The sequence below is a fragment of the Rutilus rutilus genome, assembly GCF_951802725.1.
Source record: "Rutilus rutilus genome assembly, chromosome: 10".
Lineage (NCBI taxonomy): Eukaryota > Metazoa > Chordata > Actinopteri > Cypriniformes > Leuciscidae > Rutilus > Rutilus rutilus.
Window position 1 is genome coordinate 40,889,032 of NC_140215.1, and position 16,249 is coordinate 40,905,280.

The 16,249-nt window shown below is 37.9% G+C and overlaps 1 protein-coding gene across 1 annotated transcript in view; it reads left to right on the top strand.

Moving 5' to 3' along the window:
* LOC311297892 (radial spoke head 10 homolog B-like) overlaps window positions 1–16,027 on the top strand; it is a gene marked incomplete at both ends in the record, with an annotated part of 17,943 nt that extends 1,916 nt beyond the window's left edge. The window contains 9 exons of the mRNA XM_084420366.1: window positions 15–191; window positions 264–396; window positions 14,313–14,422; window positions 14,519–14,713; window positions 14,810–14,898; window positions 14,980–15,052; window positions 15,422–15,529; window positions 15,609–15,752; window positions 15,947–16,027. Of these exons, the coding sequence (XP_084276492.1) occupies window positions 15–191; window positions 264–396; window positions 14,313–14,422; window positions 14,519–14,713; window positions 14,810–14,898; window positions 14,980–15,052; window positions 15,422–15,529; window positions 15,609–15,752; window positions 15,947–16,027 (1,110 nt within the window). The remainder of the gene's footprint in view (window positions 1–14; window positions 192–263; window positions 397–14,312; window positions 14,423–14,518; window positions 14,714–14,809; window positions 14,899–14,979; window positions 15,053–15,421; window positions 15,530–15,608; window positions 15,753–15,946) is intronic.
* Between the last annotated feature and the right edge of the window lie 222 nt (window positions 16,028–16,249).

Genomic DNA, 16,249 nt, shown 5'->3' on the forward strand with positions numbered 1-16,249 from the left:
CTGACTTTACGTAGGAGGGAAAAGGAACGCACACATGGCTCCATAAAAGAGTTCCATGTTCTCAGTACCCTCGTATGAACGAGTACAGGGGAGAATTCGTTCAAGGCGTGCGTCATGGTCAAGGACAGTTCTTGTATGCCAGTGGGGCTGTGTATAGTGGAGAGTGGAAACACGACCAAAAACATGGACAGGTAAACCACCTTTCAAACTATGGAGATGTGAGATGGTTGTGTGATTCCAACACTACAGATGGTCTTTTGCAGGGGACATACACCTGTGAAAATGGACGGGTATATGAAGGGGAGTTTCATAAGGACTGCGTGGCTGAATTTCCGGCCTTCACTCCTGGCCTGAGTGGGATTACGACTCCTCTTCCAGACAAGAGTAAAGTATTAAGTAATATTCATGACCAGAATTAAATATTTAGAATGAAATATCATTAGCTAGGGTGACCAAACGTCCTGTCCTGGCCGTCCTGTCTGTTTTTTATAAAGTGATGAAAATGTCCTGGTTTTCATTATTTTTCATTGGGCCATTAAGCACACAAAACATATGAAACCGGCTTCGGCCCGTCTTGTTATAATCAGCGCGTTCCTCAATCCGCAGTGGCAAGCAGAGAGCACGTCAGAATACAGAGGCCTGTGCGTGTGTGTGTGTGTTCATCTCAGCCTCATTGGTCTGTCACACTGCTCGTCAATGTCAGAATATTTGAAATGACCAATCAAATCAAAGTAGGTGGACTTTACGTTCACAGACACAGAATTTTAATTTTAGCAGCGTGACTCGACCAGGACTCGACGGTCGACGCTTCAGTTTACGGTCAAGTGCGAGGTAAGATGTAAGTAGCTAACAGCGTAAAAAGAAAAAGCCCAAATGTACATTCACAGATGATTTACAGAGAAAATTCCTGTTTTTTCGTTTCGGTCGGGATCCGTGTAAAGCAGAATGCATGACCTGCAAAGCTGGAACGTACGTGTGTCAAATAAAGGTGCTAGCGAAGTAGAAGCCCACATAAAGAAAGTATAGGCTACAAGAGAACATCAGGAGGATTGAAATTGTTTTTTTACTGAAATAGTGTAGTAGATTTTTTATTTTAGTAGTAGATTTTTAACCTGCTATGGCCATGAAAAGAAATGGTGTCATGTAAAAGGTGTTAAAAGCTAAACTTTTTTTTAATAGTAGGCTATTCTATTGTTGCGGGCCAAACATTGAATGGAAAGGATGTATTACTTTATGTATTAAAGTACAATAACATAGTTGCAAGCAGGGCTCCAGACTAACTTTTTTCCCCTCCGTCCTGGAACCGTCCTGATAAACAATTTGAACCGTCCTAAAGTGAATGTCAACCGTCCCAAAATAAACATGTTGTTTCTGTACTTTGTTATTATCATCTATAGTTGTTAGTCACATAATAAAAACACCATTAAAATGTGTATGATATATATTATTATATTTATTTAGCTCCATTCAAAGTAGTTATCTGTAAACAGGTAAAAAACAGATTTAATAAAAAATAACAGGAGTTAAATGCTTTTTTGTATTCATGCAGAACAAATCTTCTTTTTTTATTTTACGAAAATTAAGAGAAAAATACATACAGCTCAAAACGTTTTTGAGTTGGTTGAGTTGGTTGGATTAAACAATAACAAATAAATACTGGTGACTACACATCTCAAAAATATCATCATTTTTTATTCTTTCAAGCCGCAGACATATTTATTTGTATGAATTAAATATAATGAATCCTTATTAAAGCTATTAACGAGCAGTGAATGCTTTTCTCTTCTTCTTTTGTTGCTTGATCAATATTAAGGACACTGGATATTAGGTTTATTACCCACTGTCACTTTAAGACATCGGATCATGTCCATGTCATGCGGATCCAATTGCACTGATGCACATCCGATACACTCAAAACTGTTTAAGACATAACCGACACAGTTTACGTGAATACTCTCCAAAACGGACATTTCGACATAATGTTGTGTGTATTTGTCCATTCAGACACGAAAGAGGGCTCAATTCAGTATGGCTGCACGCTTCGGGTCGGGTGTGTGCGCACAGAAAACCGTACCGAATAGAGCTTTTTTTTTTTGCGTCGTCACTCTTATTCAGATCTACATGTCTGCTCTACTCAATCTCCCAGACGTTTACATTTTTTTAACGTTTTATGAGACATGCAGCGCATGTCAACCCGTGTGGCGCTGGGTAGATCAGCACGTTACAGTACAAATGTGCGCATCAGCCACAAACGCAGGACATCAGTTCTGACTGGATCGCTTCGCAAATCGTCACTATCTAACATTTTTGTCTAGTTTTTATTCGTTGACGAAAATGTCAATAGATTTTCGTCATGGTTTTTGTCATTCAAAACTAGTTTTTATTTAGTTATCGTCTCGTTTTCGTCTGTGAAAATAAGCCATGTGATAGATGTACCGGCCAGTGATAGTAACTATAGTAACAGCATGAGAAGACGCGCTCCGTTGTAGTCAGCGCTTGGTCGGTTCATTCTGGCATTTTCTAAGTAAGTTACCCTAATAGGCTAGTAATAAATGAACACACATACAAAAATGTCTTTCGTCCTGAAGGCGTCCAGGAGAATATTTCTGTTCGTCCTAAACACATTTTCTATCGTCCCCAGGACGATAGGACGCCGTTAGTCTCGAGCCCTGGTTGCAAGGTTGTGAATGCATTTGTCAAGTATTTTTTGATGCATTCACCCCAACCACGCCCCCAGCCCTTAACCACGCCTCCCCAACCACGCCCCCACCCCTTAACCACGCCCCCAACCACGCCCCACCCCTTAACCACACCTCCCCAACCACGCCCCCAGCCCTTAACCACGCCTCCCAAACCACGCCCCCGTCCTGTTTTCTGAAAACTAAAATATGGTCACCCTATCATTAGCTCTCTGGAATACTTGATTCTGATTGGTCAATTAATGGCTACTAAACTATATAGTTGACCATTGTCCCTAGCAACTGATTTCCTACATAGCTAAATTGAATTGTATAAATTAATATTTATATATAACTGTAGTTTACAATGTATATATATATATATATATACAGGGCTGGAAATGGGGGGGGGCACGGGGGGACGGAGTGTGGGGAGTGAATTTCGAGAGGGGATGGCGTTCCAGTTGAAAAAAAAAAAGATTATATATAGCCTAGGCTTATATGTATATATATATTTTTTTTTTGTGGACATTGTAACGATTACTATATTTTATCTACAATATAATAGCTACATAAACGTAGCACAATATATGATAATAAAAACTTAGAGGGATATTGATATTTATCAATGGCATTCTGTAAAATTGGCTGCGCTATGTCGTCTTTTGTTATTGGCCAATGCCTGCAGACTGCAGCCAATCGAAATGCTTCTCTATCAGTGCCTGTCTTTCTTACTACTCACAGAACTTCAAAACAGACCGCTTGAGGAACATAAATAATCTTGGATGATGAACTGTAATATTGTTCGAAAATCTGAATAGAAACCGTGACTTTAACAGATGTCATAACAGAAACTTTCGTAAGCTGTATTAACGTAGCTGAAATGATCCGGTCTAAAATAATAAAAAAATGGCCATCTTAAAATTAACCAGTTGTTTTGTTCGAAAGAGCTTTTCGGATTTCGAAATCGAATTTCCGTTACACGTATCGAGTGGAAAAAAACAAAAACAGTAACCGATCCAGGAACGCACACTGTAGGCCAATCCAGAAATACATGCGTGAGATGCACAAAACACACACAAATGGCGACACATGCTGGTCAAAACTGTAAATGTAATACAGGCCAATCATGTAATGATGATACCTTTTACAAACCAACTGCAAATGTGTTTAACAGTTACAAAGTGAAATCTATTAAATACAATCTACTGGTAATGTAATACTGTACGGATAAATAAGAACGGTCTATAATGTTTGTTTATTAATTGTAGGGGTTTTCAAGCTAATGTGTTATTTTAGTTATTGATTAATAGGCATTTAAGGGAATAAAGAAAAAAAAGAAAAAAGTTTTTGTGGCTAATTGTTGTGAAGTAATCAATTTAGGCTAAACTCTTTGTAAATAATATTTAATTTAAATAATACCCCAGACACACTAAACCAATTTACTCCATCTTAGTACTATTCATAAAATGAATCACTACTGGAACAAAGCTGTTTTTATATCGTTTTGTTGTACACCGCAGTACTCTAAACCGTCGATTGGACGGCAGAGACTGTACCTCACAATACAGCGGATGAAGCTGCTCACACAAGACTGAAATACCCATGTGCTGTGCCTGCCTGGTGTGCAGCGAAGCTGGCTTCAGTAGTGGTTCCCCAATCAACCTGCTGGACCATTTCACAATCTGATTAATAGAGTTCCGACTCTTTAAAATTAAGTTCCCGTACCAAGATACCAGAGAAAAAGAGAGTACTGATTCAGTAAAAGCCCGATAAAACATACTCAACAGTGTTTTCTCAATTTGAAATTTACATAGTTTCCTTAACCTGTTAAGCTGCAACCCCACTTTTGAAAAATCCCCAGAAATGACATACCCAAACTGAAACAGATACAGTTCATGAACCCTTTGCATTAAAAGCACAAGTATGATCTCATTTGAAAGCTGACACCTGACAGTTTATTGTAAATGTAGAATTAATTATTGTCATAATGACAAAAATTGTTATAAATAGCTTCAAAGTTTTGTAAAATTATTAGAAATTAATTTTTATGAAACATCCTCATGAAAATAAAATTGAAGTTGGCACTGGAGCAATCTAGAAATGCACTACAGCTAAAGCCATATGTCTAAACATTCTATGTTTAAAATCTGAAGATAATAAGTCCAAAACTCTGTATTTGGTTAAATGTTTTTCAAGACCATGTCAAATGACTTTATTTTGATTTGACGCTAAAATGCTACTGATGTTTATTGTCATCTTCTAACCATCTATCCAGTATATTGTCTCTATTGTTTTGTGGTGCAGACGATCCCCATTCAGTCTCAGTCTCCCCCTGCACACATTCACACCTCTCCAGCCTGGTTATGGCTCGAAATATGCATTTCTTTTGTCTGCATTATAGCTACTAACGACTGGCTATTCACAGGCTATTCATAGGGTTTCAGTCCCTAATTTCTTTTCTCAAAGTTTACCACACATTTTAAACTGTATCAAATGCATTTCTTGAATAAAGAAACATTTCAGTAAGCATTCAAAAAATAATAAAAGTATAACTTCTAGGTAGCAGGTGCACCTAGGGCTAGCTAGCATGTTAGCTTAGCACACCATCAATACACGACAATTTATGAGATTAAAACCATGTTTGTGCTCTAAACTTACTTTTTAACGGACGTTGAGTATTTTAAATAATCTTCTGTGATCTAATTTGGCTTCAGATAAAAAAAATCAGACAGAAAATATACTATTGGATAGTGTTCTGCACAATGATAGTCTATATAGATTAGCATTACATTATAAATATAATCTATTATTATGAAAATACCTGGCATGGCTTGAAAAACACAGGTAACTCAAATATCAGTGCAATCATGTTTATTGTCTTCAAAACATCTGTATCTGCATGTTACAGCGCGATCTCTTGTTAGCTTTGTGTGTATCAGTGACGTCCTGGAATGTCACATGGTCATGGCTCTTCTTCATGTTCCATATATGGACTATTATTGTGCTTGTAGCGCCCTCAGGCTATTGGTATGAATTAAAAAACACAGTATCGGAATACCAAATGCTCATAAAGATTACATCGACGCATTTGGGTATAAATTCAATAAATATTATTCCTGTCTATAGAAATATGATGTAAATCTATGAGAATCTATCAATATTTCTCCAAATCTGCACAGTTTTGAGCTAAAGCCCTGAGGGACGTTGTTTTGTGTATCGCTGTCATGACGACAGCACAGTTTTTTTTATGAATGAAAGCGGCTGACGCGCATAATTCATATTAAAGGTATCGACTCATTTTTTCATTTCATAACTCCTGACACAAATTAAGACATAACTGTCACTATGAGTTTCTCAGAATACAATAGTGGTCAAATACTGAAACTTGAGTATTATATCTTTTTAATTATGTATAGTTTGTCAAGGTATAACATTAAATCTGATAGTAATTTTGAATTAAATAAATAAATAACGCTTCAGTGCGCGGGCGCACTGGCAACGGTTAACAGGTTAAAAAGAACAGACGTTGATGCCCCTTTTTACACACCATTTCACAATTGGCTTCGAAACTCAGCTTTGAATCAATGATTGTCCCAAGGTATTTGTAAGACTGCACACACTCCACTGTTCCTCCCTTAATGGATGTCACTTCATGCATATAGACATTCTTTCTGAAATCAATAAGCATATATATATATCGTCGCTGTCGGGCGGAAACCTCGTATGTCCAAATTTGGTCAGTCCCCACGTGGTTCTGTTATTTTTACAAATTATTAACCAATCTAAAGTGTTGAAAATAGCTTGAGAGCAAATCTCGTAACTCCATTGGACACTTAACCTGTCTGAGAATCCTCGTAACTCCACCTCTTCTTCACTCCGCGGCGGGAGCTTACGCGGCATAATCCGGCATGTTTTGGATACCAGCATTAAATTAGAGTTTTTATTATTATTTTACTGACTGGAAGTTGGCACTGTGCATGTAAAATACCCCAAGCAGCAGGTTTTATTTATGGAAGAAAAAGGGTCTGTCTAACGTTACTGGCGCCAGTAGCAGCTAAGCCTATCATTGCATAACTCTGTCTGTTTTTTTAGACAATAACGAGTTAAAATAGTTAGGTTAGATACATTTGAGTAGGCCTGTTTTGTTAAAAATCGATTGCTGTAATGCTTTGGTGCAGAAGGAAGCCCGTGAGCCACGGTAAGTTTGCGTGCAGATTAAGCAAATTTCCGCCTGTTAGACAGCCTAGTTACCTCATCGTTTTTTGTTCTGCTTCACTCATAGCTCTTAAACCTTTAAAATGGAGTTTAGGAAGATGTATGTAACCACAGTCGTTAGCTTTGGTTAACTATTGAAGCCTTTTCTCTTGTCAAAAGGCTCAACGCGACCGCCGACTTTGTTTGCGTGCAGATTAATTTCCACCTATTTTAGACAGCCTAGTATTTTGGTATTGCATCACTCATAGCTCTTAAACCTTTAAAATAGAGTTTAGGAAGATGTATGTAACCACAATCATTAGATTTAAATAGCTCTTAAAGCCTTATCTCTTGTCAAAAGGCTCAACGCGACAGCAGACTTTGATGAACACTGCTGGCAGCAGCGACGTCTGTGTCCGTACCATTCTTATCAATGACAGCGTAACCTCGTATCTCCCCGCTCCCAAGTCATAAAGCTTGTATCTCCGATTAAACAGGATTTTGGGGAAATGTTGTGTTAATGTTGGTATACAACTGTATATGATAGCAATATAAGTTATAATACCAACTTTAATGATACAATGTTCAATAACTCAAAAAATATGCAGTTTTTTTAATTTCCTGAACAATAATGGTTTTGGAGATACGAGGATTCCGCCCGACAGCGACTAAATATACTTTTGCCTATGTACATTTATTATTTAATATATTAAATTATTATTCAGTTTCCTGTTCTTAGCTGAATCTGGCACCTAGTGTGGTCTACTGCTGCTGTAGCTCGTTCTGCTTCGATGTTTGATGTGTTGTGTATTCAGAGATGCTCTTCTGCAGACCTCGGTTGTAACAAGAGGTTATTTGAGTTCGCCTACTCTTGCCTTTCTATCAGCTCAAACCAGTCTGGCCATTCTCCTCCGACCTCTGGCACCAACAAGGCATTTTCGTCTACGGAACTGCCACTCACCTGATATTTGCTTTTTTTTTCTGAGATTGAGTTGCTGCCATGTGATTGGCTGATAATATATTTGCGTTAACGAGAAGTTGAACAGGTGTACCTAATAAAGTAGCCAGTGAGTGTACAGTTGTAATCAAAATTACAACTGCCAGAAGCTGTATGGTGTTTGGTTAAACATCTCGTTTGCATCAGGTCATAACAGCAAAAGGGTGTTCTACTAAGTATTAAAGATGCTTACCATAAGGGGGTTGAATAATTGTGAGACTGCAGAAGTAATTAAAAGTTGCATTTTCAGTTGAATTTGTGGAAATCACTTGAAAGATTTGTTGTAGTTGAGCTATTTCAATTACTTTTGTTCATTGCAAACAGCTGAAAGTCTGTACATTTTGCCAATAAACCTGATTTGCAATGGGGGTTGAATAATTTTGATTACAATTGTATATTAAACTATAATTATACAAAAAACTCCAAGACAGCTTAACTTCATAAATGCAGAAAAATGATGATTGCTTTCATAACAAAACATTACTAATTAGTCATTGTCATTCAATTCTTAAACTACTAAGTCATTCAATCAATTTTGATAAAACCTATTAGCCAGTTATATAATTTGACTTACTAACAAGCTTAAATGAAGGAATGAAACAGACAACAGTATGTCACAGAAAACCATATGTTTAAAGGGCACTAGTGCAAAATGCCCGTGCAAAATCTGTTTTTGTGTGTGTTTTTAGTAATTGTTGGTTTGGTGTGTTTGAGTGCTCATTGTTACAATTACACAGCAAAAGTTCAGTGACATTTTTATTTGTGCAATTGTAGAAAGCACACAGTTTGGGAATAGGCTACTACAAATGATGGCCGTGAAAGAGACTGTGAACGCATTGAATAGGATATGTTTAGTTGGTGAATAGCATAGGCTACTATTACACAGTAGCGATAACGTTAAGCGCACCAGAATACAATATTCAGGAGTAAACAGCATAGCTGACTTACAGATTCAGTTAACATCCACAAATGAATAAGCGCGTCGATTCAGGGAGCAGTGCAAAGTGCCCGTGCAAAATCAGTTTTTGTGTGTGTTTTCAGTAATTGTTGGTTTGGTGTGTTTGAGTGCTCATTGTTACAATTACACAGCAAATGTTCAGTGACATTTTTATTTGTGCATGCTAGAAAGCAAATGAAGAGTTTGTTTCCAAAACGCGATAAACCAAAACGCCATTGTTCAAAAAATTGAGTTCCTGCAAAAATCACTATAGTATAGGGTCGATATTGAAAAGTCCGTCGTTTTAAAAAGAAAAATTAAAAAGATATCCGCCGTGTTATTCTGTCATGTTTTCTCCCTTTCTTTCCAAAACGTGACAAACGCCAGTCTCCTTTCTCTGCAGAATGCGATAAATCCGCTCAACCAATCACAGCGCACCATTCCACGCATCGTAAACAGTAACGGCGGCGCTCTGAATACACCCGGCATCCTAGTTTTCCTTCTACTTTGTCCTTTTTGATAAAAAAAACAAAAACATTTGACGGCATTGATGGACCTGTGGTGGTTTCTGTCGTAGGGAAGAAGCATACGCCATCGAAATCTAATCATTTACGTGTGGAAATTAAGAAGATGAGAAAAATGCCGATTGTAGCTTGTTCTCACACGACAGCATCAAACTTCTGTCACGCTGACACGTTGACCCCAGGGGATCTTTTAAAAAACGTTCAATTCTTGTAAACCGAGCAGGACCAAGCCATTTTACAGCTGATCGCCGTCAAAAAAGCTCAGGAGGTATTTCTTAGCGATGGCTGATTGAATGTATTTTAGTCCAGTGCCTGTATAACCTATACGATTATTTTTTATATTGATTAATTGCATTTTGAAAAAAAAGTGTCATTGCATTTTTGGTAAAAAATAAACCGTTTTTATAATAAATCTTTGAAAATCAAAATCTGGATTAGAATTTTTTATGTTATTATAACCTAAAGATGCTATGTGAAAGTTTGAAGTTTCATCTTGCCACTTTCTTGGTAAAGAAAACACATTTTTACTCAAATTAATCAAAATGGATTTATCATGTTCTGGAACCAAACTATAATATTGAGAAGTAAGCAGTGTAACTGACTGAGTGTTTGTCAGAAACCACAACCTTCTTGGGGCTTCTTTTACCGATATATTTACCGATATCTTTTGCATTTCTCATCCAAACAACGTCAAACTTGGCACTGCACTTACTTGTGCCCGTAGCGAGACACCTGTGAAGTTTGAAATCCATCGGACTAACGGTTCGAGAGATATGCGAATAACACACACACAGACATACTGACAGACAGACGTTTCTGTAATTTATAGAGAGATATTGCAGGGGTTTGTTTTTCTTCAAAATTAATATATAACCTTGTATGAAAATACCATATGAAAAGTTAATGCAGGATTAAAAATAGTTTTGCAAGACATAAGGGCACAAATTTAGTAGAAAACGTGACAGTTTCCTTGACCGTGTTGAAAAAACACTTTTTCTTCTTAACATCGCGTCATATGACGTCACGAGAGGGAGTCGTTTGCCGGGCTCTGCGTTCGCTCAGTGCTGAGGAGATTGGTATTCAGTAGAAGCGGTCGTGATTCAGTGTGTTTTCGGTGTTTATTGTATTTCAATTAATCATCGTCATGGTAAATTATTGTGAATCATGGCCTGTCAGGACATCGAGTCCACAGGTTTCTGAACAAGCAAAAGGACGGTGCTATCTTCCGTGCCTGGGTGCGTTCTGTGCAGGGTAAGAGACGGGCTTTCACTTCTGCATCTGCTTCGGAAAACGCGGTAGTGAGTAGTGTTTAGGGGTGTCAAAATTAATCGTTTCTACGATGCATCGCGATGCAGACGAGGACGATTCGGTATCGGTTCAGTAATAGACCATAACCGATTATAATGTACGGACTTTTCTGACGTCACACACGTGCGCACACATCACTTTTGAAGAGAAATTTAAAATTGAGGATGCGGTGCATCGCGATGCATTGTGATATCGAATTGAACTGAATCGATGACATGATAATCGTAATCGAACCGAACCGTGAGACCAGTGTAGGTTCACACCCCTAGTAGTGTTACTATAGACCGGATGATTATAATCCCGGCAATATGTTGGAGTTATATGATGACGGCGATATGTGCACACACTCCCAGCTCCTTCATCGGGTCGCCCGGTCCTCCGTCAGAATGTGGTTCGGCCGCCAGCGGGAAACATGATGGTCACGGATCCGGATCACAAAATGTGCCTTGTCTTAATTTAATTCATTAACATATCCTACATAAACTTGTAATGTAATGCATTATTAGTCTGCAGCCGAAACTTATTATTATTATAAATATAATATAAATATAAATATAATATATTATGTTCTATAATTCATTTTCAATCTGTACAAAAACACTTTAATGTTTGTGTTGGCTGTTTCTACATATGAAGTGGTTATACAGTAAGACAGTTGTGATTGTGATTATTTTTTTATTCATTCACATCCAAAATGGGGCCATTCAAAGCCTTTATAAAGTCCCTCTTCCTCTGGAAACTTTCTCCTAATGGCTGACACACACAACACATGCTAGCTTTGCTATTGCCTGATACATGATAATTATCTGTACGATATTGTGATCTGAGCATAGTGTTATGCATAGGCTATCGTCGGGTAATGTGGATATATCTGTAAGCTAACACTGTTCTCTCACCGAGACCCCTGCCGTCCTCACACCACCACTCACAACTCAATGTGTCTCCTCTGACCGTTGTTCTGTCTAACCCTGGCCTGTCCTGCTCTCCTGGCTTCATATCAGGCTCATAATTATATGGCTGAGGTCCGTCATACGAGTAAACATTTAGGCTACAATTTCCTCAGCGTCCGAGCTGTCATTGCGATCCATCGCTTTCCTATTGTTCACTTTGGCTGCACTCCCTCCCGTTACGTCACTGACGGTTTGGCACTTTTCAAATGCGGAAGTACATTTTTCTTACAAAAACGAATCCAGAAGCCTAAATAGTGTTTAAGTATTTGTTTATATTTAAATCTAGTTCCTACATAATTGTTCTATACGACAATTCACCATGACGTCACATCAGTAATAGACGTTCTTCCGGGTGGCAAAAGCCGAAGCGTTCCTATGGCAACGCTAGTAAATTGCTTGGAAGGGAGGCCCACCGTCGAAAGTAAAAATGTAATAAAAATTAAAAAAATTATTAAATATAATGCATTTTTTATCATAACAACTGTGTTTAATGATATAAGTAAAAAATCTAATAAATATGTAATATAGTAGGCCTACACATAATTAGCAAAATACTCTCTATAGCTCTTTTTTCTAGCCAAAATAACGTGCTATAGCCTATCATGGTCATTAAATGGCTTTCCTGAGGTAAATGTTATGTGACAATTGTTCTCCAGCTGGTATATCGACCTTTACGCGGTTTAAAAACACTGACTGGTCGATATTATGTATGAGGAATATACATTTCGGTAAGTTGCGTGAGAAAATGGATGTGTGGCGTGAGAGCGTGTGAAAAGTGACAATTGCGTGAGTCTCACGGTGAATGCGTGAGAGTGGGCAGCCCTCTGTTACTTCAGGCTCAAAATCTTTGATCTTCAAAAGAGACAAGTTTACTAATATTAGTCTCGAATGTCCCCGGCGGAAGATAAATGCTCTGCTGTGATTTTGTAGATGGACCGTTTTGAGAATACACGAAGCAGAGTTGAAGGGCAAGCGGGGTTGGCAGCAGAAATGTAAATGATGGATGAATCATGTAATTTAGCGGATCGTTAAGATTTCCTACTTTTGACGACACGACGTCCACTCGCTATAACCTCCTCACCCACAGGACATCGATGAAACCCCTACACCTTTTGCTGTATATCTGGCAGCGCAACCCCAAACACAACACGTTTTCATCATCGTTTCAACTTTGATCAACAACGTTTTTAACTATGTAACTGTTGCAGTCGCCGGCTGGATCTCTTCAGTTAGTCAGTGGAAGCCGCTCGCGTTCTGCCACCCGGAAGTTACTCGGTGCCTATTGTTTACAAACATTCTGAAAAGGCCTATACATTGGCTCACTGGGTACTCTAACCAGCAATATGCCCTTTAAGGCGAGACACTACAGGTGAATAGGGTAAAATTTTAAAATAATAGATATCACCATGAAACTTCCTCAGTTGATTACTTACACAAGTATATTAAAAAAATGTATTACAAGTTTTAGAAATGTGTATGTTTAATTATGCAAATTAGGCATCTCATTAAATATGCACGATTTTGCATATATTTTCGGTAGATAGATTTGAACATATGATAAAGCCAGGTGCAAAATTCTTTTTTCATTTTGTTTACACACAAGATAAAAAAAAAAAAACTCAGGATATATGCTTTCATTACCTAGAAAAATCTTAATATACTGTCCATAGCCTTAAAAAATCGATTTAGCCATATTTTTTTTATTAAAATGTCACATAAATCAGGCCAGGAATGATTTATTAACAAATCCCTCTGAAAATATCTTCAGAATACTGCTAAGTGTATAACTGGAGAGCTTGGTGTACACAGGTGCTACATAGGCTGAGATGTTTGTTCTGGAGAATGACAAAAAACTAATTTTGAGAAAACAGCAGTTAAAGAGTTAAATAGCTCTAAATGAGATTTCGTCGTTAGCTTTAAATCCCCCTTTGGACATTCACGATTGGTTACTGATAGAAAGGAAATGCCCATATTTGGGTTACATAGCGTTGTGCAGGAGACTCAGAGCTTTACAGCGATACCGGTCATGACAGACTTCAGTAAACAGACGGATCTCGGCGTGTCGCGTTGGAATACTAACTTCCTGGTAAATTCGGGAGAAACTTACTGCCGCAAGTAAACAAAATGTCATAAAATAAACATCTTAATGTACATTTTCAGCATTTTCGTTATAGCAGCTTGAAAGAACACATTATTAAAGGAGTAAACTAGCCCAAAATCTCAAAACTGACCAATGCATGAAAAATCGATGTTTTTGCCTGGCGTGTCTCGCCTTAAGTAAGCAAAGCATAAAAGTGCATCTAATCAAACAAGCTATAGTGCTGGTTAAATACATACAGTGCAATGTATGGGTGCAGTCCAACTTTAGCATGGGTGTATTCACTTATGCATAGCACTGTATCTAATTTGACAGTTCCATCAAACGACCTGAAACACTCTCACATTGGCCATCCTCGTTGATCCCTGAATAAAAAAAGGTTAACTCTAATGAACAATGAATGTCCATTTATGTGGTAAATAGCATGGCAATGTACCGTAAACAGTCATTCTAAAAAATAATAAATAAAAAGCCTTTAGAGGGAGTTAACTTATCAGAATTTTTTGATAGTGTACTATAAACACTGTTCACTCAATTTCATGTCCCTTACAGTATGTCAAGAGGTTTTATTTATTATTATTTTTGACTTGTAGTGTTTCTAATACTTTATCTCTGTTGATTAGATGATTCACAGTCAAGCACAAACTCACCACTCGGATCTGACATGGTTTTGAACATCAGTACTCTGTTAGACAGAGTCCCTGAGGACCACAGAGATGAAGAACTCAAACAGGTTTTTGACCTTATTTGAAATGAATCCTAGGGTAAATCCAGAGGCAAATTTGTGTTGGTGTGCTGTGTAAGTATTATTTTATTTCCATCTGTCCAGGTGGAGTTTGTAGTGCTGAGATACTTTGGTTTGTTAAGGGAGATATATCGCTTCTACAGCAGCCTTGGACATGAGAAATCTCCAGACAAAACATTCCCCCTGACCTACCTGCAGTTCTCTCGGTTTCTCATGGACTGTAGAGTTCACCAGCACCGAATCACGCAAGCGCAAATAGATCATCTCATCACTGGTAATGTCTTTAAGCAGAATTATGGTTTGTGATGTTTTCTCTTTATATCAAATAAACTATTTGTAATCAAAGTTTTGCTTCCAGATCTGAATCCAGATCAGGTTTATTCTCCTTACACTGCCATTCTCCCGAGAGAGTGTGTCAGCTATATCATCGCTGTAGCATATCATGCTTGCCACAAAGATATTGAGTGAGTATTTTCCTACAATGATAGGATTTTTTATGTTCTTGAAAGTTTCCATCTAGTCACAGATCACTTGCCATGTTACAGGTCCTCTCAGAACATACTCGCAGCATGTTTTTCAAAGCTCATGAAGCAGAACATCATTCCCAATGCAATGAATGTGAAAGGTAGAGAGATACACATTATATTATGATTGTATTATTAAAACTTCTCTTGAATGTCCCTGTTAAACATAGACTATTATTATTTATTAATTATTAAAAATGTTTTATTTGATTAAAAATGTACTTCTTTATTTTAGGCTCTCTGTTCTGCCATCCTGCCCAAGCTTCAGTTGCATGTCACTACTTAGACAGATGCTTGGAAATTTACCAGGCCCTGTGTAAAGCAAATTCTGTCCGGCCTGACCAAAGCTTGACTGCAAGGCAATTTGTCTGGTTGCTTAAGGTAACAGGCCTCTTACTTTCATCTAGTCTCAACTTAATAAGAATTATTCACACATAATTCTTATGCATAGTCCTGTTGACAGGACCTCTTTTTATATGACTGCGAGCTAACCATGTCCAAAGTGTTAGAGATCCTCTCTGTGGACAGTCCTGCAATTCAAGATGGAATCTACGGCAACCTGGACCTGGAGGTCAGCAGCTGAACTCATGTTTTTTTTTTTTTTGGTTGATATTACTTTGATTGGATATGACAAATTATTTTGTTTGTAGATTAGCTTTCTGGAGTTCTTTGATGCATTGTTGGGCTGTGCTGAGGTGAAAGGCCAGAGAATCCAAACTGATGTTGAGAGCCAGACTGACACAAGTCATTGGGACGACACCACGCAGAATATTCCAAAGCCAAGTTCACTTCAAGTCAGTGCCTGTTTTTTTTCTTCCAATTTTTAAGAATGAAATTTCAGCCATTTTCTCTCATGTTGGCAGTACAAAGTCTCTTGAGATTTGTAGAGACCACTCAGTATCACATTCCGGTGGATATTGTCTTAGCCGGGGTGAAAGCTAACCAGACTGTCTCTATTAAGGTGCTCTTATCTTTTGAAATGTTTCAGTTATCCCTATCTGAGGAGATGGAGCAAAGACAAAGTCCTGTGCTTGCTTTCAAAGGTTTGTCTCCTGAAAAATTCATGTAAATTAATACAATCTTAGTTATGCCTCTGATTTATCCCTAATAGTTGGCTAATTTCATATCCTCAGAGAAGGATTGGATGCAGAAAACACAGCAGTTCTTCACTCAGACCTTCTTCCCTGCATATGAGCACAGCGTGAAGCTGGAGGAGGAGAGACTCAAGCTGATAGAAAAGAACAGAAGTGGTCTTGCAGATGCTGACAAAGCAAGGTACTTAAAAAAAAAA